Source organism: Erpetoichthys calabaricus, chromosome 2, assembly GCF_900747795.2.
Source record: "Erpetoichthys calabaricus chromosome 2, fErpCal1.3, whole genome shotgun sequence".
Taxonomy (NCBI): Eukaryota; Metazoa; Chordata; class Cladistia; order Polypteriformes; family Polypteridae; genus Erpetoichthys; species Erpetoichthys calabaricus.
Window position 1 is genome coordinate 133,421,106 of NC_041395.2, and position 21,085 is coordinate 133,442,190.

Here is a 21,085-nt window from a genome sequence, read left to right on the forward strand (position 1 = left end):
ATTAACCTGCTAATTCAAGCCTGGCTTAAATTAACTAAATCATTTTAGCTTGAATTCATAGTCTTAGACAAGGCACTGAGTTATCAGTTCTTACAATGTTCCTATTTAATTAACTCAACCAATAAACATCTTCAAACAAGAGGAGTTCATTTACCCCATCAGCATACATTTAGATGTAAAAATATTGCAAGATCAGCTTTATAAACACCTTTGGCAATTTTTAAACTGTATTCAATTCTTAGTCTCTCTATTCAAGAATTTCAGATTGTTAGCTTGAAAGTCTGTGCCATATCCTTTATGTCAAGATACCTTTGCTTGCTTTTCTATTAGCTTTTGTATTCCTTCAGCATTTTGTATATAGAATGAGGCTGTGGTTGCTTGATTCAACTTTATAAGATGTTCCATTATATATATATTTTAAATAAACTGTCTCAGAATTGTATTTATAGCAATTTTAAGATGACAGGGGATAGAATTTCATTGCTTAATTCTTTTTCATAATTTTAAATGTTTATCAAATTTTGCAGTGACCAGGCTGAAAAGGATAAAACAAACATGTAGCCATACAACATGTATTTTATATAACAGCTTTCTATGGTGAGTCTTCATTCTAAGGCAGTTTAGAATTATAAAGATATAGTATTTACACTTGGCAGAGGTTTAAGCACAAATATAGCACTGCTAATAAAATGGGCAAGAGTTTGTAATATTGCAAAACAGAAATCACAGAGGTAGATTTTGAACCTGAGGTTATAGTCCTCTTTGCATAGAGGTTTTCCTTTATTTTTATTTTTTTTAGAAAAAAAGCACAAATAATTAAAGCAACCCAGAATGCTACAGTCAGAAATGCTGTCAATGGGAAGACATCCATTGACTAAAATGTAATACCAATTGAATGATGTCATCAATACAGTGCTAATAAGACTTTAAACAGCAAAAAACAAACTGAAAAAACAAAAGATTAAAAAATATTTCAAAACACCTCAAAAATGGTCCAGAGTAAGTAGAGATTATAACAGTCATGGATTTAATGTGGTGACCCTTTCTTGATACATCAGTGACCCAGCAATGTTTGCATCCTTGATACAGTACTGTGCAAAATAGGAAGGGTAAAAGAACCAGTCATGTATATAAGGAAGCTGTGAACTTTTTTATTCTACTATTTTGAACATTAGTGGCATGTTTGTGCTTCTACAAGAGATGTTTTTCAAGTTTTCCTTTATTTTTCCAAAAGTCCTACCCCACAGGATGTTTTTCAGAGGCTCAAGATGGCACAGGCGTTTCTCTTGACATGTATAGCAAAACAGCTTTATTGCCCTTTTAGATAAAGCTGAAAATCATGGATACAATATTGGAAATACATATTGGGATAGTTGTATGAACTCTTTTGGGAGGGAGTGGAGAATATTTCTCAAGCCTGCTGAAGCCTATAAAAGTGCAAAGCAGAGCATACTCCTGGATTAGATGCCAGTACATTGTAGGGCATATTCATTCACACAGGATTATGCAATGCTTCAGATTCATCACTTAGCCTAAGCCGTATGTATTTGGGATAAAGCAGAAATTGAAACACCCAAAAAATGAACACAGACACAGTGACAATATACATACTCGACAAAGGTGTGTACGTATGGTCCCAGCTTAGGGTGTTCAATTAACTTTACCTGTACATCTTTGGCTGCGGTGGGCTGGTGCCCTGCCCGGGGTTTGTTCCTGCCTTGCGCCCTGTGTTGGCTGGGATTGGCTCCAGCAGACCCCCGTGACCCTGTGTTAGGATATAGTGGGTTGGATAATGGATGGATGGATGGATGTACATCTTTGGAAAACTGAATTCCTAGTGGAAAAGCCCACACAATCATGAGGATATTGACAAATTCTGCACAGACAAGAACTGAACTTGGGATAGAGGTTAGGACTCTAATGCTGTGTTACCATGCCTCACTCATATTCTTCAATGAAATGACATTTTCTGAAATGGTCAAGATTCATTTTATGTTAAGGATTGTCTTTTGTCATGGTCCTGTTTGTTTAGTAGAATGTGTTTAAGACAGCTTCAGTGTGTAAATCATACACCATATAATAGTCTAGCTATTGGAAAAGCACCAGGAACCTGAATTCTTAATTCAAGCTGCAGGCCAAGGCACAAGAGGAAATTAATTTAATGATGTTTTAAAGGGACCTCTGAGACATAAAAAACATATAAAAAGATAAGATTGCCAGAATAAACTCTTTAAATTAGTTTCCTGTCTTTGTTCAGTTTATATTTTGAAAGTGCAAAATCCCCTAGTACAAATACCTAGTTTAGATGATGTTTTATTTTTATTTTTTTAATGTTCTTGTTTTTTTGTTTTACTAAACCATACATATTTTCAGTATCCCACAGTCACATTTTTAAAATTCCAATTTTGTTGTAAAATCTGGTGCAATTTCAAACACATTTTACTGTTAATATGTGTTCATTAAATCACAGTATTATAAAACAGTTATTGCATTGATACAGTATTCTGTCCTGTTCCAATTTCAAATATTTATTGTAAATCCAAGTCTTCTTGATATCTGCTGTTGCTGGCTCAGATTCACAGGGAGATATTCTGGTACTTAGGTATGTAGTACAGGGTGAAACAGTAAATAACAAGAAGTAAATACATTCCATTTATCAATTTGCTTCACCTCCTTTTCCCAATACATTGCCAAGAATAGGTAGTACAAAGACAGATGCAAATTCTGGAAAGGAAGCCAGTTCATCGCAGAATATTTCCATGTACATATCCACCTGCACCTGTACTTGGCATTTTACAGTCCCAATCAACTTACAAATACTGAGTACAACAACAACAATTTATTTTTTGTATCACATAGCCCAAAATCACACAAGGAATGCCTTAATGGTCTTTAACAGGCCCTGTTTTTGACAGCACCCACCTCCTATCCTTAACTCTCCAAGAAGACAAGGAAAAACAGCAAAAAAAAAAAAAAAATCAGAGAGAGACACAGAGAGAGGTTGGGTGTGCAATGGGGTGCCAAAAATGGGGTTTATATAACATACAAAACAGAATACAAGTAATCCTCTTCCCAGAGCTAGATGGCCTATCTGTCATTTCCACCTCAGAAATACAATACAGTAGTAGGAACTGCTTTGTTCCTCATCAAGTCTAGGTACAATTCTCAAGGCAAACGCAAAAATAGACTATAGAGCTCACTAAATACAAAATTATCAAATATGATGATACAGATTTACTAAAATACATCAAAAATAACAACTTCAGAAACTAATTAACATAAATGAAAAACAACAATATCTGTCTACCAGTTGATTGTAGATCCATGCCCAGATTATAGAAAAGGAGTCAGACAAGATGGACACAAAGTCCTGAAGAACTCGGCCAAATAACTGCCTCTCCCTATAGCTGGGCCAGCCAATCTGAAAAAAGGATCCTTCTACCCTAGGATTCCAGTGCTCCTTTAATTGTGATGAATTTTCCATGGCAGAAAAACAACTTGGTAGTAGAGCAGTGGGAACCAAGTGCCACATGAGGATACAGAGAAGAGAAACAGAACAGTTTTTAATATCAAATTACTTTTATTTTAGAACTAATGTCTGACAAAAGAAACTTGGAATGCATAGCTAATCAGCAGCTCTAATCAGGGTATGCTAAGCTGAAATAGTGAATCTTCAGCTGGGATTTAAGAGCTGAGACTGAAGGATCACCTCTTATTGTTGCAGGCAGACAATTCCACATCTTCAGGGCCCTGGAATTAAAAGCTTGACGTCCCACTGTTATTTTTTTAATTCTTGGAATGATAATCAGACCAGCATCTTGCGATCTTAATGTGTGCTCTGGTTTTAAGTAATGATAAGTTCAGATAAGTAAGCTGGACCTTTGCCATTTGAGGCTTTATATGTTAAAAGGAGGACTTTGAAGTCTGCCCTAAACATAACTGGGAGCCAGTGTAAGGTCTTAAGAATGTGATTTATATGTTTTATTTTCTTGTTCTTGTAATAATTCTTGTAGCAGCATTTTTAATTAAATGAAAGTTGTATATAAAACAATTTGAGCAGCCAGTGAACATTGTATTGCAGTAATCAGTCAAAATAAATGCATGAATTAATTCTGCAGTACACCAAAGCCCCTAGAGAAAACATGAAAATGGAGTGAGTGCCAAACTTTAAGCTGAACCAGAGTTCAAGTGTTGTGAAGTAGTAGCATGAATTGTGGGTTAACAATCAATTTCTAGTTTCAAACCATATCCTTTAATATACAGTATGAAGAACACTTTTCCCATTGTGCCTAATGCAGAGATTTTTCATTTGTAGGAAGCTGAGAGAACTTGAATTGTAAATATACTAACTTGGGTCAATCTAGTTTGCCATCTTCACCATGTAAAGTAATGCCTTGCATTGGATTATGATTTCAAGCTGTATCTTTTTAAAATTAAAGGCAAATTAGTGACTGGTTATGTAGTACAATACTCAGTAAAATACATACTGTATATGAGTGACTATGATGGCAGGAACTGAAAATGAATATAAGAAACGCTTCAAAAAATGAAAAAATAACTAATTTTACTAAATAACCTTATTGTGACTGGATGCTATGCAAAATATATTTATCTAATAGTATTGTAAACTATTAACTGCTTTTAATTATTTCTAGGCATTTTTATCAGTTCAAGATAGATGTACAGTATGATAAAAATGATAAAAATACTTAAACTTTACTTTTTATTTATTTAATTTTTAAATGTTATTGAATTTATTTAAATCATTCCATACACATGACTCAAGTTTTACAAAAAGAAAAAAATAGGTTTGAAACAAATCAACCCCTAAAATACTTAAACTTTATTACATTTCTTATTAAACAATTGTTCTTAAATATATTTAAGCTTTATTACAATTAGGATCAAAATATTGTTCCTATGGTACAGCATATATAGTTCTATAAATTTAATATTATAATACATTCTGTCTGAATTTCATATAAAATGTGTTTTTAAGTACAATGTACTGAAAATGCATTAATGACAAATATTGACTAATTAATTTTCTCTGCATATTATAACTTCAGGCAATACAGTGTGCTCATCTTGCAGAAAATTAGTAAGAAAATAGTCAGTAGACGTAGTAATTGTGCTACTCACACTGTAGTCTAAAATACTCAGAGGCATAACCCTCTATAGGGATTTTACTGTTGTTTTAAAAGGACAGAAGCTATATAGCTTTTAAAGACTTCCTGAGAAAAACGTGGTATCCTCTGCAATGACTGCACAATTTATACTGATATTTATTTTGGGGTCTGGCATTCAATGTCTTGATAATTCAGTGTGCACTCTTTTTAAAAACTTTGGTTTGCCTAGTATATTCAAGAATGGAGATATTGTTTTAGGTGGAGTATTTCCCATCTATAATAAGGAAGAACAAGCTGAAAATTCATTTCAGATTGAACCAGCTGACACACAATGTGTGAGGTAAGATGCTGCCATGGATTTAAAGGTGTGTTGCTTCCATTTATGCATAAATTCGTCATGTAGAATAAGCTGGAATCAACCAAAAAACTGAACAGTAAATAGCAGATTTATCTGTAAAGCTCATGGTAAAGGATTCTGTAATGTTCAGATAAATAATGAAGGACATAGATAGATAGATAGATAGATAGATAGATAGATCGTTTATATTCTGCTTAGATTTTATTTAAATTATTAATCTTATACTATTATTTTCAATGATGTTCAAACAGCATATGTTGCTGTTTATCTAACCAAGTTGTGAGTGCAGATTATTGAACTGTTGTTGAACCTTTTTCCAATATAAATCTGTATTTTATTAAGTTTTGATTTAAGGGCATTTCGCTGGACTCAAGCGATGGTCTTTGCCATAGAAGAAATAAACACGGACACCTCTTTGCTTCCCAACATCAGTCTGGGATATCTAATCCATGATTCCTGTGCATCTCCAACAAAGGCTTCTAAAGGAGCTATATCAATTATTAATGGGCAAGCAAAAGCTAAGAATAATTTTGCCTGTCCAGCCTCTGTCCCAGTAGTCATTGGAGAATCTGGATCAGCTCAGTCTATAGCTATTTCCAGGATGTTGGGCCCCTTTCAAATACCAATGGTAAGACAAACCTACAATGCGAATTTACTGTAAATCTAATTGAGTAAACAACTTATACTTAGCTCTTTCACTAATATATTTCCTTGACTGAAGTACACAGATTCCATAAACTACATGCAATGTGTCACTTTTGGTAAAAAAAGAAATATCACATGTACACAGAGAATTTCTTAGTACAAAGAATTCTACACTAGGCAATGAAAACAGATTGAGTCAACTGATCCTCATTTTATATAGTCTTTCATGTAAAAGATTCTTATAGTATTTTTACTGCTTAACTAACACTGCAATGGGAATCAAATAATGTTCTGTACTGGAAAACATAATATAGCTCAACACGGAAGAGAACTACTTTTATTTTTCTCAAAGAATTGCATGAAAGACTGGCTAGCAATTAATAATTTTTGTTTGCTTTACATGTATATTTTAACTTCATCCAAATGTATTTTTCAGATTTTTAGGTCAGTCACCAGACGTTTTTGACTTTAGTGAAATGATTATGTTCATAATATATTTGCACTGATTATCTTGCCAATCTGTATGCCAACATATTTAGTTAAAATATTTATTTAAAGTTCACATTTTTTTTCCAAATGCAATCACAATCTTAGATCAGATTTTCTAACATAAACCTTTTATTTGAGTTAACCAAACTTAGCAGATGAACTAATTCTGTCCTAAACATATCACTTTTATATTATCATTTAAAACTAATAGCTCCAGCTCTTTTATAAAAGAATAACATTGATTTTTTTTCTCATGATAAATATTGCACGAAAGGTCATCACATGCACAGCCCCAGACTGGAAGAAGTGGAAAAATACCAGAATAGACATCTTCTTTTTTCTATTAGAAGGTTCACTGTGGCACAGTATATTCAAGTAAAAACCCCCAGTTAACTGTTGTATTTACTGGTTGACATTCTTCATGTCTAAAACAGTACTTCCTTTTCATCTTCATTCTCTTTTTGATGTTGACGTTCATTTTCACGGATGCCTCTGTAAGGTGTGAAGAAAAGAGGGACCTGTTTCTAAAATCTCATGGTTCTGATGCTCATATTTCTAACAGTCATCTATGAAGTCTTCTCTGAAGGCTCACATCCTTTGCATAATGAGTTTAGTGCTTGCTATCCTTTACCATTATTCCATAGCTTGACTTACTCTGGCCTGAGTTGAAACCACACTGTACACCTTAAGTGCTTTATCCTCTCTAGATCCTTAAACTGCTGCTGACTCCAGCTAGTGGATGAACGACACCATAACTGGTTAAGTGCGTCAGAATACTGTTACATATGTCTGCCTAATGGTCTGATCCTTTGTTAAATTATTAAAGTTATAATAAAGCAGGTTCATCATTGACAAAAATGAATGGTCTTATTCTGCTTTCCTTAAAATATATTTATTTTCTAATGTGTAAGCTCATCTGATTTCCCTATAGGTGAGCTACTTCTCCACATGTGCCTGCCTCAGTGACAAGCATGAGTTCCCCACATTTTTCAGGACAGTTCCCAGTGATTTTTATCAAGCTAAAGCTTTGGCTCAGCTTGTGAAGCTCTTTGGCTGGACTTGGATAGGAACAATTAAAGGAGATAATGAATATGGAAGGTATGGGATTCAGGCATTCACTGAGGAAGTAAAGAAAATTGGAGTGTGCATACCTTTCTCTGAAACTGTTCTTAGAACATATCCAAGAAGCAAAACCTTGCAAGTGGTGAATACAATTAAGCAGTCATCTGTCAAGGTGATTTTGGCATTTGCATCTGAAGGTGACTTATACCCTTTAATGCAAGAAGTAGTTGAGCAAAACATAACAGGTATCCAGTGGATTGCAAGTGAAGCCTGGATCACAGCAGCCAGACCATCAACTGAAAGGTTCTTCCAGTCATTTGGTGGCACCATTGGATTCGTGAGCCGTAAAATGGAGATTCCCGAAATGAAAGATTTTCTGCTTGCATTAAAACCTGCTGTCAACTACAACAATGACATTATAAAAGGATTCTGGGAAACAATTTTTGAGTGTAAACTTGCCATGAAAGGAGAGCCCACTAATGGAACTCTCTACCAGACAGATGGAAAGATTTGCACTGGGCAGGAGCGACTGGACCAGGTCAATAACACATTTTTTGATGTGACACAGTTGAGAGTCACTTACAATGTTTATAAGGCTGTTTATGCTATTGCAAATGCTCTTCACGGCTCCCTGTTCTGTGACAAAGGGAAAGAGCTGTCAGAAACATTCTGTGGGAACATTTCAAACCTTCAGCCCTGGCAGGTATGTCATTTCAGATCCCCAGTACACTGTTTTTAAATATGTGACTGAACGTTGACTTTCATGTAAAGGTCATTACCTTTAGAACAAGGAAGGTGTGTCAAAAGTCACTAGAATATGTGCAAACCCTGCCAAAGCCTGTTTTTAATTAAGCTTATCCCTAAAATTAATATATACAGTAGCTTATAATGGAGCATATTTTGCTTTTTTGCAATATACAGTGCATTAGAAAGGAAAGTGAGAGATTCAAAATAGAAGTTATAATTAAAATGTCTGTTAAATGTTGTACAAATGTACTAATTAATACATAAAAGCAACATTAATTTCCTTCAAAGTAATCCTTACCCACACATATAAAATTTTTCTTCCATTTTTTAAGTTGTTGAAGCATTTATTGGTATTGCCTTTTTATTTTATCATATTGTAGTCAGTGGTTTAAATACTGTCATATTCCCTTTCTTCAATAGTTTGCTTAATTTCAGGACATAGCTGAAAGTCACACTCTGATGTGTTGTATTATTAGGGCAGGTAAATAGGAATGTAAATGGATTATGGCTAGGGTTATAATGTGAAAAGCATCTACTATGAGAGCCATGTGTGTCTGTCTTTCTGCCTGTCTGTCAGTTCTGCCTGTCTGCATGAAATAACTTCCTGGGGAATAATTTTGTTGAACCTTGGCACACTTATTCTTATTGGAAATATGTCAGTGCAGTTCAAGTTTTGTTGAGATATCCTGAATATAATACACTTAAACACATTTTTTAAATTAAAAAAATTCCCATTGAGGAGCATTGGTGAATTTGTAGATTTGTCAATTCTAAAACAGAGAATCATTCTGTGTGACTTCAACAATGAATTTGTATACTGTTTCAGTTTTACCTTGAGTTTCATGATTTGGCATGATTTTGGGTTCTCAAATGCTGGCAGTGTTTATTTCTGTTGTTAGGTCTGCTTCCAGCGTTTCTAGGGGTGTAGCTTCTGAGGTCGATACCCATGTGTAATTGACATGATGAAATAAAAAGACAACTTTGAGTGCAAATCCTTATCTGTTCTGCGTGGATACCAAATCTCTGAAGTGTTCAAATGTTTGTGCTGTTTTCTCGTGTGTACTCAGTTTTGACCCTCATGTTCTTTTGAGCCAATTATTGTTTCTCATATTGGGCTTTGGTTCCATCCATCCATCCATTATCCAACCCGCTATATCCTAACTACAGGGTCACGGGGGTCTGCTGGAGCCAATCCCAGCCAACACAGGGCGCAAGGCAGGAATATCTTTGATAGGAATGGGCCCTTTCATTTTTCTAAATCTCTTCTGAATGATGTAATCACCAAGGAGAACCACTCCCACGCTCTATGAAACGATCAAATGTTCACATGGAAAAATTAAAGTAAAACATGGCATAAGAACAAAAGTGGAAATGTGTATATGTACAAAAAAATCCAGATGCATAAATCTGTGCGTTCGCCAACTTCCACGTTCTTCCGCTCCATAAATCCTGATCAGCGTGAAAAGTAATGCACGTGCCCTCGCCTGCTGCCACTCCCAAACTTCTCCCAGAATTACACATCTTTGAATATGCAAATCAATATAAATAGCCCTTAAGCTCAGCGTTCTGTGAAAAGGCAATGGCAAAAGCACAGGGGAAATAGAAGAATTGCAGCGAATACCAAGTAGAGGCAAGGAAAAACATACTATTTGTTGGTTTAAACAGTGGTATAAACAACAAAAGGAAGTTGATCAAGTGACATAGAGTGTTGGAGAAACTCGAAAGCTCAAGTTCACAAAGTTGCACAGTGCCTGAAATAAACAAGAAGTTGTCAGATATCAAAGTTGCAGTAAAAAGGCGAGTCGTAACCCGCTGTTCGAGTGTCATATGAAAGCTTATTAGGGTACAGAAAAAAAAAGGGTCACAGTGAGAAAAAAGCTCGAAATGTCAACTTTAATCTCGAAATTTCCAGTTTAATCACATAGTGTATTTTGTCATTAAAGTAGAACATCTTAAACTTCATCTTAAAATCATTTAATTTACTAGTTTCTCAAATCCCTTCGTAACTAAAGTAGCATGTTAAATGCTTTGTTTTGTATTTGATTTTCTATGTGCTCTGTGTGTGAATCACTACCTGCTTCTTAAATCGGCTTTCTCTTCCTCCGACAGGACACAGAATCCATTACGTGATATTACAGCTCTCTGAATAATTAAAATACTGAGATGTATACATGATATCATTTTCATGATGATAGGAATTAAAGCATGTATTAAACATGGGAACACGGTGCCGCAGTGATAGTGATATCCTGTCCAGAGATTGTTCCTGCCCTAACGCAAGATGCTTGCTGTGCCATGCGCGATCTTCGATGAAATAATTTATTGCAGCAATACTTCCTCTTTCAAACATTCTAACCCCCAATTCTTGTCCATCCTTTTCTTTCTCCAAATATTCAATCGCCACACAATCAGCTCGTTAATAGATGTTAAGCCATCTGTAAGCTGAGAATGCAGATTCTTCAAAACTTTTAAGGAACACTGAAAAATGTTCATAGTACATGCTTAATTATTCTATCCATCTATCTTTCCAGTGTTGCGCCAGTCCCAGCAAGAATACAGCGTGAGGCAGGAACAGTCTGTGAATGGGGCGCCAGCTCCTTGCTAGCGCTATGACACCGTGTCCTCACATGTTTAATTATTAACAATATAGATTATTTAAATGAAGTTAAAGTTTTATCTGTATGATATAATAAACATATTTTGCTGCATTTCATCTTAAAAATGATATCATCATCATATGTAAATATGTGCTTTATAAAGTGGCGCAGGCTGTGCAATATTATAACTGTATTACAGTGAGGTAATTGTACTTATAAGTACAAACAGTTCTACAAGGAGCACTTGATGGACTGATTGATTGCGTTTATAGTTCTTGGGATGAAACTGTTTCTGAACCGCGAGGTCAGTACAGGAAAGACTCTGAAGCGTTTGCCGTATGAGACCAGTTCAAATAGGCAGCATGGCTGAGGCAGCGTGTGCTAGATGTTGTATACCGATAATTCTCTTTCTGATCAGCTGCTGTAGAGCTGTGATTCCACACTCAGATACAGTGATATAAAAACATAGAGTGGTGCAGTGAGAGTAATATGGAAAAAGATGATCCGCTGTGGCAACACCTAACAGGAGCAGCTGAAAGAAGAAGAAGAAGGTACAGTGAGAGTAACAACGCTAAAGCAGCTATTGTATTTGGAATAGTTTGGCCATTCTGTGGACCATTATATTGTTACAGGTTAATTGCAATCAGATGCCTTAAACTAATAAACAATATGCGGTTAATTTCAGTGTATACGATAAAGCTGCGTCAGGGATGTGGATCTAAAAAAGAAAGGGAAACCACACTGGAACAAAAGCGCTGCTTTGATGCTGGGTGCCGCCAGGTTGCAAAACCGAGCGGAGAACTTGCGTACGCTAAGCATTTAACTACTGTGAAAATGTGCATGGCTTTACGCCAAGTTTAGCTTTTATACATTGCAATTTGAGCGTGGAAATGGGAGTATGCAACATTTTTGTATTTACGCACCGTTTATACATGAGCCCTCTGTGTCTGTGCGCAAATTCTTAAAAGTCAGATCAACTCCCTGATAGGGAGCACTATTCCTTAAATCACCTAGGGGCAAGTTGGGGTCTAAATCTAGCCTAATTGTTAGGTTGCGCATGCATTTTCTTACTTGTACATTATTGCAAAAAGCCTACATGTTAAAAAGTGTGCTTTTTAATACAACAAACCTCAGGATACATTGAGGATAATGCTCAGAATTCAAAACATATCTTACTGACAAAAAAGCAGTAAAATATCTTAAATGTACTTATTTATTGAATGTTTTTTGTCAGTGACATTACTTCTCAAACTGCATGCAAAACAAGAAAAATTGTGGTGGCATGTTAAATTGGGGAAATAAGACATTGTTTTTACAAATGATATGAATTATCAAGCAAAAAATTTTTCTTCTTTCTACTTCCTTGCTTTCCAGGAAAATGCAAAACTGAATCCAACTATTAATCCAGGTATTATCAAGAAAATCTTGCACAACTATGCCTTTAAATTTATAATCTTTGTGCATCTTTGTTATACACATTTTCTCTTAATTGTACTTTCACGATCAGTGAAGTAAAATGATGTCTTTTCCAAGTTTATAATAAATGAGCTTTAAATATAGATTGATAAATTATTCCTTTGAGTGTCCAAAAGAAACAATTCCTCTATTAATTTAATATGTTAATAAACACTTTTAATAACAATGCTGTTTTGAGTAAACACCTTAAAGTGCTTAATTCCATGGCTTATTACTTCTCTTGCTGCTTTATTATAAGATACTGGTCTTAGTTATGGGTTTTTGGAAAGTATGCAAGTATCTGGCTCTTCCTTTCCATACAGACTGATTTATTAAATGTTTTATCTTTCCAAGGGGCATATTGCTTTATTTAAGAGTTCTGTACTGAGTTCTTTGATGTTAAGAACAAATGGCCTTGTGTGTTTGTATATCCTGTTGCCTGAAGGTTTATCAGCACTTGAAAACAATCAAGTTTAGAAACCGCTTTGGGGAAAATGTTTACTTTGATGAGAATGGAGATCCTGCTGCGGCCTATGACATCATTAACTGGCAGCTTCACAGAGGAGTAGTCCAACATGTCACAGTGGGATATTTTGATGCATTGTTAAATGAAGGCAACCAGCTTATTATTAATGAAGAAGGCATTATCTGGAATGGTGGGAAACAGGTAAACAGACTATTTTCAACAGTTTTAAAATCAAAAGAAAGACAAGGTAGAATTACCCATTTACTGCATATTGTTCAAAGTCATCATCCTTGTTGCTAAGGATAAAATGAATAACTATGAATAACCTAACACTCTTAAACTGATATAAGAATGGAAGTTATGCAAAAGACTCTATGGAGAATCCAGCACTGAACACACAATATCTGCATGAGTGTAAAGGCTCTTTAATTCTGTCCATTTCCTTACCAAACAGCATCTGGCACAAGACAGGTCTCATCTTTGGACAGGATACCAGTATTTTCTTTCATCAACCACTTAATAAAGAAATTAATAAAACAAGAAATCTGAAAGTTCACAAAATATTAGGTATCTAAACATTTACATTTCATAATGGAGACAAACAATTAGTATAATTTACCCAGTCATATGTTGGTAGGCTTCATGAAGCATTAAACATATATCTTTTTAATTTAAAAGAGGAGGTTCATGGATGGGATTTGTTTTAAATTAATTAACATCTATTTCCAAAAACATTCCAATCATTTCTATAATTTCCAGGGCTGGAGTGTTGAGGGGCGACACGGTGGTGCAGCGGTACCACTGCTGCCTTGCATTTAGGAGACCTGGGTTCGCTTCCCGGGTCCTCCCTGCGTGGAGTTTGCATGTTCTCCCCGTGTCTGCATGGGTTTCCTCCGGGTGTTCCAGTTTCCTCCCACAGTCCAAAGACATGCAGGTTAGGTGCATTGGCAATCCTAAATTGTGCTTGGTGTGTGGGTGTGTGCCCTGCAGTGAGCTGGCGCCCTGCCCGGAGTTTGTTTCCTGCCTTGCACCCTGTGTTGGTTGGGATTGGCTCCAGCAGACCCACGTGACCCTGTAGTTAGGATATAGCAGGTTAGATGATGGATGGATGGATGAAGTGTTGAGTTAAAAAACCGAATTACTCTTTACCAGCCTACTTATAGAAGACATCAACATTTTGCGCTTCACGTTACCTAATCGACCACTAGTTTCATTGCTCTGCTTTTCAAAAAAGGTTGACAAGGATGCGTTAACATTGCACTTCACAGTACCTTTGTCCCTTTCTTGATTCTGTGTATGGTTTTGCGTCCCTGGAATGTGATCATTTTCCTCATGTTTGCATGGTTTTCTCAGATCACTCACTAAAACATGCTGTTTAAGTCACTATTAGTTTTAGCTTTGTCTAGCGAGGGTGAGTGCCTGGTGGTTTTTTCTCAATAGAGTCTAATCCTTTCTGCAGTGCACCCACTACTGTTGGGGTAAGTAGATTAAATTAAGTAATCAGAGTGGTGTCTGAGTTAGAAGTTCACAATTATTGCTGAATTTATTTATCAACAGCTGCAATGAGAATTTCAGTAAGACCAAATGCGAATCTGAACTTAAATATGATATATATAAGGATACAGCACTATATTTTGTTGCACAATCTGAACAGCTTACTTATTAAAATGGTAGTTATAATACTAACAGAAAGATAACCGTCAACACTTGTATTCACTGATAGCTACTTGCAGTTTACAGTGAGAAAAGACAAGATAAACAATACAAAAATAAACATGTTAATACATTCTTTTGACAATTTGTAAAAGCTAATCTCTGTGCACCTATATTTTTGGTGATGTTCTAATACTTTTCTGTAATAAACAAGATCAGCTTTAGTTTGTGGTCCTTTGCAGTTCTGATCAATTTAATTGTCAAACATACTTAAAACTTTACATTTAAATGGTATGCACATTTTCACAACCAATAGGTGTGTTGAAATACTAAATTTAATCTCCATTACATCCAAGCAAGAAGATTAAATGAAGGTTGGACTTATTATTTTTGTAAATAAATTGTGGCATTTTCCCCCTTCATGCATTCGCTTTATATATATAACAGCATTTTGTAAATTGTTTTTGTTCAATATAAGGTCCCAGTATCCATGTGCACCAGAAGTTGCCTCCCTGGTACCAGAAAGGCCACAAGGAAAGGTCAGCCAATTTGTTGCTTTGACTGCATCCAGTGTGAAGATGGCAGTTTTAGTAATGAAACAGGTATTGTTAAATTCTAATATTCAAATACTCTCTATCAAGTTCAGCCTTTGTGGTACATTCTTTGGCCTATACATGATTATGTCAAAACTGTGCCTTTAGTAAAAACATTCTTAGATCATGTTAATTACATACATTTACACAAAAGTTTAAAGAGAAAAAAATAAGCTGAATATTATTTTCATACAATGTGTATACAATATATTTTACTTTGTATAATGTTTATGACACTGAATTTTGTCAGTTCTTCATGTGAAATTTAAACATGTTCTAAATGAAGATAAACACCAAACTTTAGGCCTTCTGGTTAATGACCACTTACCTTAATGACTGAGCTCTCATAGACCGAACCTTAGACCATATTGACTAACATCCCGTAGTGGACATATGGACGTCTGTATCATGTGATTGACAGAATGCAAATAACCCTAATAGGGTCTAAATCCTGGACCAACCAGAGCGCTGCTCGTTGGTGAGCTAATCAAATTGCATACATCCAATGACATTTAGCAGCCTTGGCATTACATGTCAACCATGTAATGTCACACGGTCAGTCATTTGTGTCTTTCATGTCCATTTCAAGACATACCTTGTGCATCCTTCTCATAAAACAAACAGACACTATGGTTAAGTTTATGGTTATGAGAGCGATATCTTACTTAGGAGTAATGACTATCACATAGGTATGTCTTGTGTGTTGTGTAGTAGGAGTGCCATGTAGTGCGGTGAACTGCAGCTCGACTCTTCTCAGAGTTTACGATTTGTAAATCATGTCACATAAACATATAACCAGATTAATGAATCAGTGAGAGGAACTCATATCGGATATGAAAAAGTTGCTTATGAACTGAATAGAGCACTAAACCCAGATTCGAATCCCTCTCACCACCATGTCAATTACAGCAAAAAGTAAAAGAAAAGGCTTTACTGGATAATAATGTGCCATGTTATTAGCTCAGGATGGTTTAGGCACTTTAAGAACTGTTTAGAATGTGAAAGTGAGTGGTAAGACTGCAAGTGTAGATGTAGAAGTACTGTAGATGTAACATTTGACTTCTAATTGATAGTTATCAATTAGAAGAGTACACTTGTTACTATCTGTTTTTGGGATCATTTACATTCATTTGTTTTTTTCCTTTCTTTGTTACTTATTATTTAATGTTATTGCCTATTCTTATTTGTTTCTGTTTTCTTGTAACTTTCCCTTTGACATTTTGCTAAGCACTTTGTTCTATATTGTTTGTATGAAAATGTGTTATATAAATAAATTTTGTTAATGTAAAGGCAGCTAAAAAATCTGTTGAAGAATTGGACAAATTTACTACTGAAAAATGATATTTCCCTGAAGTATATGGGTCTGCTTAATAACCAAAATTGCTTTAAAACTACATGATCGGAACCATATGTGGTTATTAAGTAGCACATACTTGTTTTAAAGGAAAAGTAATCCAAAGTCAAATGTGGTGTAAAAGGAATTGACTCGACACATTTAAAAAGGTTTGGGGCAGCCACCCGTGTATTATTCCTGGCTGTAAAAGAGTCTTTGATAAATGACTCTATATCAAGTCCAAAACAGAACTGATGAAGGTTTGTCAAGATGGCGGCTTTAAGGGATAGGACAGGAAGTGATGTAAGGGGACCGGAAGTGATGTTCTTCATTAGTCAGAGCAGGTGCCAGAAGTGATAATCTTCTAGGCGCCAGAACCGGAAGTGATATTCTTCTGGGCACCAGAACCGGAAGTGGCGTCATCTGTTTTAAATCAGACAGGTTTTCCCGCGGCTGGTCTGTAGAAATAACAGGAGAAGGTTTAGTGCACCCCAAAACCCCCTGTCCTGGAGTGGAATTACCTTTGCTTGGTCCATACAACGTCTTCCTAGTCGCACGTGTGTGACAGTGGCTATGTGAAAATGATATTGTCTCCTTAGTTCGGTCAGCTCCAAAATATAGTTTGCTGTGTCAACGCCCATTGGCCGAAATCTATGCATACAAACGCCTGTGGTAATCTACAGAAATAAATTTTCACTCTGAGTAAAGATTACAGCTACAACTAGGGGTAACTCATGTGAACATACTTGAGATGGTTTACTACAATCAGAACAATAAAATAGATAGGCTAATGTTTATTGACAGTCATTTCAAGCGGGAACAATCGGCGAATCCATATCATCCAAAAAAAAAAAAAAAAAAGAAATTTTATTAAGCAAAAATTAGAATCAAAGCTCAAGCTTATGTCTGCTGTGCAGATATTTCCAGAGGTCTTTGAAAAACAGGTTACTGAATCCTGTCAACTATGGAAATGGTTAGCATTATTACATGTGTTTATGCATTTTATTTTTGTTGTGCTTGAATAATTATGTTTTATTTTTACATTATTTTTGTTATGTTTGTAATTATGTCTACTATCTCTTTAAACGTTCTGCTGTTCCATGTTCGTTGAGTGTAGAGAGGTGGAACTATCCTGACATCACCTGTCTTGGGCCCTCCCTCAGGCTTTCTAAACTCATAGTAAAGGCTCATGAGTGGGAATCATTCCTATTTGGTGGAGTGATTGAAAAGATTGCTTTTGCTGTCTGGATGTACTGTTTATCGCAATGCCAATAGTTAACACTACTGTAAGAGTAAAAACTAAATGGTTAACCCCAAGCTGAGTCTGCAAGGGCTGGCATTCATCATTCAATACATGAACAACTTGATTGAGCTGTATCAATTAAGTACAGGCATGCGCGCCTATATTTGGGTGACCAAGTTAAGGCAATTCTTTCTTATGGCAGAGATCCTTAGGAAAACAATATGGTAATAAAGTTCTAGAAATTGCCAAACCTAATCGCAGTAATAAATCTTACATTATTATTATTATTATTATTTCACAGGATCTCACATGCATCCTAACACTTGGAGAGCTTGTTTTGATTGGCGCCGTCCCAGGTTGCTAATGTATTCAGCCCAGACCGACTTCCTTTCTCACCAGTGTTTCTTAGCTTTCATGGTCCCACAACCCAGTTTTGATTTTTTATGTTCATTGACAACCCACTAGCAGCAACTGAAAAAATTGGACAACCTAATTGAACCCACTGTGTCCCACTCACAAAACCGCCGACGGCAACCTGCAACCCATTGGTAGCAACCCGGGTGACAACCCAGGGGTTGAGAAACACAGGCTTACATAGTTCTTGAATGCGGATACTAAGACTCAAAGATCAGTTTGTACTACTCTGTAATTGCAGTTGAAATATGCCTAATGGCAACCCACACCAGAGTATAGCCAGTTAGTCATATGTTCGAGTTGCTGGTCACAAATGGATCCAAAGTCAGAACATATTTTATTTAAGTATTCCTGTTTGTGCCTTTACCATTTTTTTCATGTTATTCTTAAATGGTTGCTGGCTATGAAAAGCAAAAGATTACTCTTGGTGACTGATACTATCTTAAATTAAAAGTTACCTAAAAACTGTGTTTAGATAATGAGCCTGCAGGTATTTAATTATCTGTTGTGTAATATTTAAATCCACACCTTGTGTTATTTGTTCCATTCTGAAGACTGCATTTGTATTCTTTTCAGATTCCACTGAATGTAAGAAATGCCCTGAAGGATACTGGTCTTCTGCTGAAAAAAAACAAGTGCAAACCAAAAACAGTTGAATTTCTTTCTTTCAGTGATGCAATGGGAATTATCCTAACTGCGATGGCTTTAGCTGGACTTGGTCTCACAACAGCCACTGCTGCAATCTTCATGTATTATAAGCAGACACCCATAGTCAAAGCAAATAACTCTGAACTGAGTGCTCTTCTGCTACTATCCTTGTTCTTCTGCTTTCTTTGTCCTCTTACTTTCATTGGTGAGCCATCCGTTTGGTCCTGCATGCTTCGACACACAGTCTTTGGGATCACATTTGTTGTCTGCATTTCCTGTATGCTAGGAAAAACAGTAATGGTGGTTATAGCTTTTAAAGCAACACTTCCAAATAATAATTTAGCCAAGTTTTTTGGACCATCCAAGCAACGTCTTTTGGTTTTTGTTTGCACAGGAGTTCAAATAATTATTTGCACATTGTGGTTGAATGTTGACCCACCTGTTCCAGCAAAAAATTTTAAGCATAATAATGAAATCATTATTCTAGAGTGTAATACTGGATCTAAAGTAGCCTTTTATGCTGTACTTGGATATATTGGTCTTTTATCCTGCATATGTTTTGTGTTGGCCTTTTTGGCTCGAAAATTACCAGATAATTTCAATGAAGCTAAATTTATTACTTTCAGCATGCTCATCTTTTGCACTGTATGGTTAACTTTTATACCTGCTTATATCAGTTCACCAGGAAAATATACAGTCGCTGTTGAAATATTTGCTATTTTGTCTTCATCGTTTGGATTACTCCTTTGCATTTTTTTCCCTAAATGCTATATCATACTAATTAAGCCTGAGAAAAATACAAAAAAGCACATGCTTGGAAAGATTCCCACCAGACAAATTTGAGAATGTGAATGATTGAATCCATACATACTATATCTGTTTATACATTTTTTTTTTACTTTACTACCTACAGCAGAGATTTCATTATTCAGTTGTAAATAACCAGTAGCTACTGTTTTTGTTCCAAAACGGTTTCATTACCTGAGTTAATTGATGACTTTATTTTGACCAAGACCTTAACTATATATTCTTTATCAGGCTGATTATTATAAGGCCGTAAAGAACTCTGGATTGCTGGGCAGATTTGTTTATACCAGGACTTCTTGCGGATACCATTTAATAGAGGAATGCAGGCTATTTGGACATGGGGGATCAATAAAGCTCAACAGACTTTCCTCCCCAGGAATCAAATCCAGGTTCCTGAAGATCTCATGCAGCAAAGCAAACCACTAAATCACTGTACAATACTGATTTAATTATCATGTTGTGATTTTCCTGGTTTGTAACATATTGAGTTATATTTATATGGTTATAGTATTCTAAAAATAGAATTTGTTTGTGTATTTTACAGTGTACAAAATAATATGGTCTTTCTTTTTTTTTAATTTTGTTCTTTTTTATATGGTATTTTGTTTTAATTTAAGTTTAATGATTAGACATAAATGTAATTAAAACTAGAGTATAGTCTTCTGTCTTTAATGTTGTCTTTTAAAATAAGAATATTTATACCTGGCCACCTATTAAATTAATTAAGAAATTAAATATTTAAATGTTTCCTTTAACCCAGTTTACCAACGCAACAGTGTCTCGCTTAAGAGACTGCAGTTAGAGAAGGAACAGACAATCTAGCTTCTCAGCACACTATTAAAAATCAGACAGAGACATTAATTTAAGCTTTCACTTAAAAATGTATTTATTTGTAACAAAACAAATCAGAGCAAATATAAGTGATACAAATAATTATACAATTGGGAGGCATCATGCAGTTTTCATTCAGACCCAGAGGAAAATTCCCAAATGGCTTCTTTTCTATATTTACAAATGATATATCTTTAATTGAAAAATGTAAAGTAGCCAGCATCTAAACAGCAGCCGACAGAAAGCTCCATAAAAGTGTTTTCTCCCAAACAGCTTAGCTCATTGCAGAAAGTGTCAAAAATACAGCAACTAAACTGGGAGAATTCTCTTTTGAAAAATGTGTAATAAAAACACAACTGCTCTGCTCCTCTCATTTTTTACACACAGTTTTCTTCTCCATTAGCAGAACCTGTAATAACATGTTTCAGTATGTCAAAATACAGACAATGTTATTGAGTCATTATCACTTAGCTCAAGGTTATTTTGCCACAGGAATCAAAAGCTGTATTTTATAACTAAGCAAAATATTATGAATCCTGCTTTGTTTTTCACCATTTCCCAGAACACACTGTACTCCTGTTTAGCTAGATAAGACATTAGGTTGTAAGGCCTATC

The 21,085-nt window shown here is 35.4% G+C and overlaps 1 protein-coding gene across 1 annotated transcript; it reads left to right on the forward strand.

Annotated features, from left to right (window-relative positions):
- Positions 1–989: 989 nt before the first annotated feature.
- LOC114645422 (extracellular calcium-sensing receptor-like) lies at positions 990–19,751 on the forward strand. Its single transcript, XM_051922553.1, is given in 10 exon segments — positions 990–999; positions 1,646–1,810; positions 2,545–2,602; positions 5,230–5,469; positions 5,830–6,115; positions 7,553–8,386; positions 12,928–13,149; positions 15,080–15,203; positions 18,761–18,810; positions 18,812–19,751. Coding segments are annotated over 10 exon segments (2,853 nt in total). The 3' UTR covers positions 19,676–19,751.
- The last annotated feature ends 1,334 nt before the right edge of the window (positions 19,752–21,085 follow it).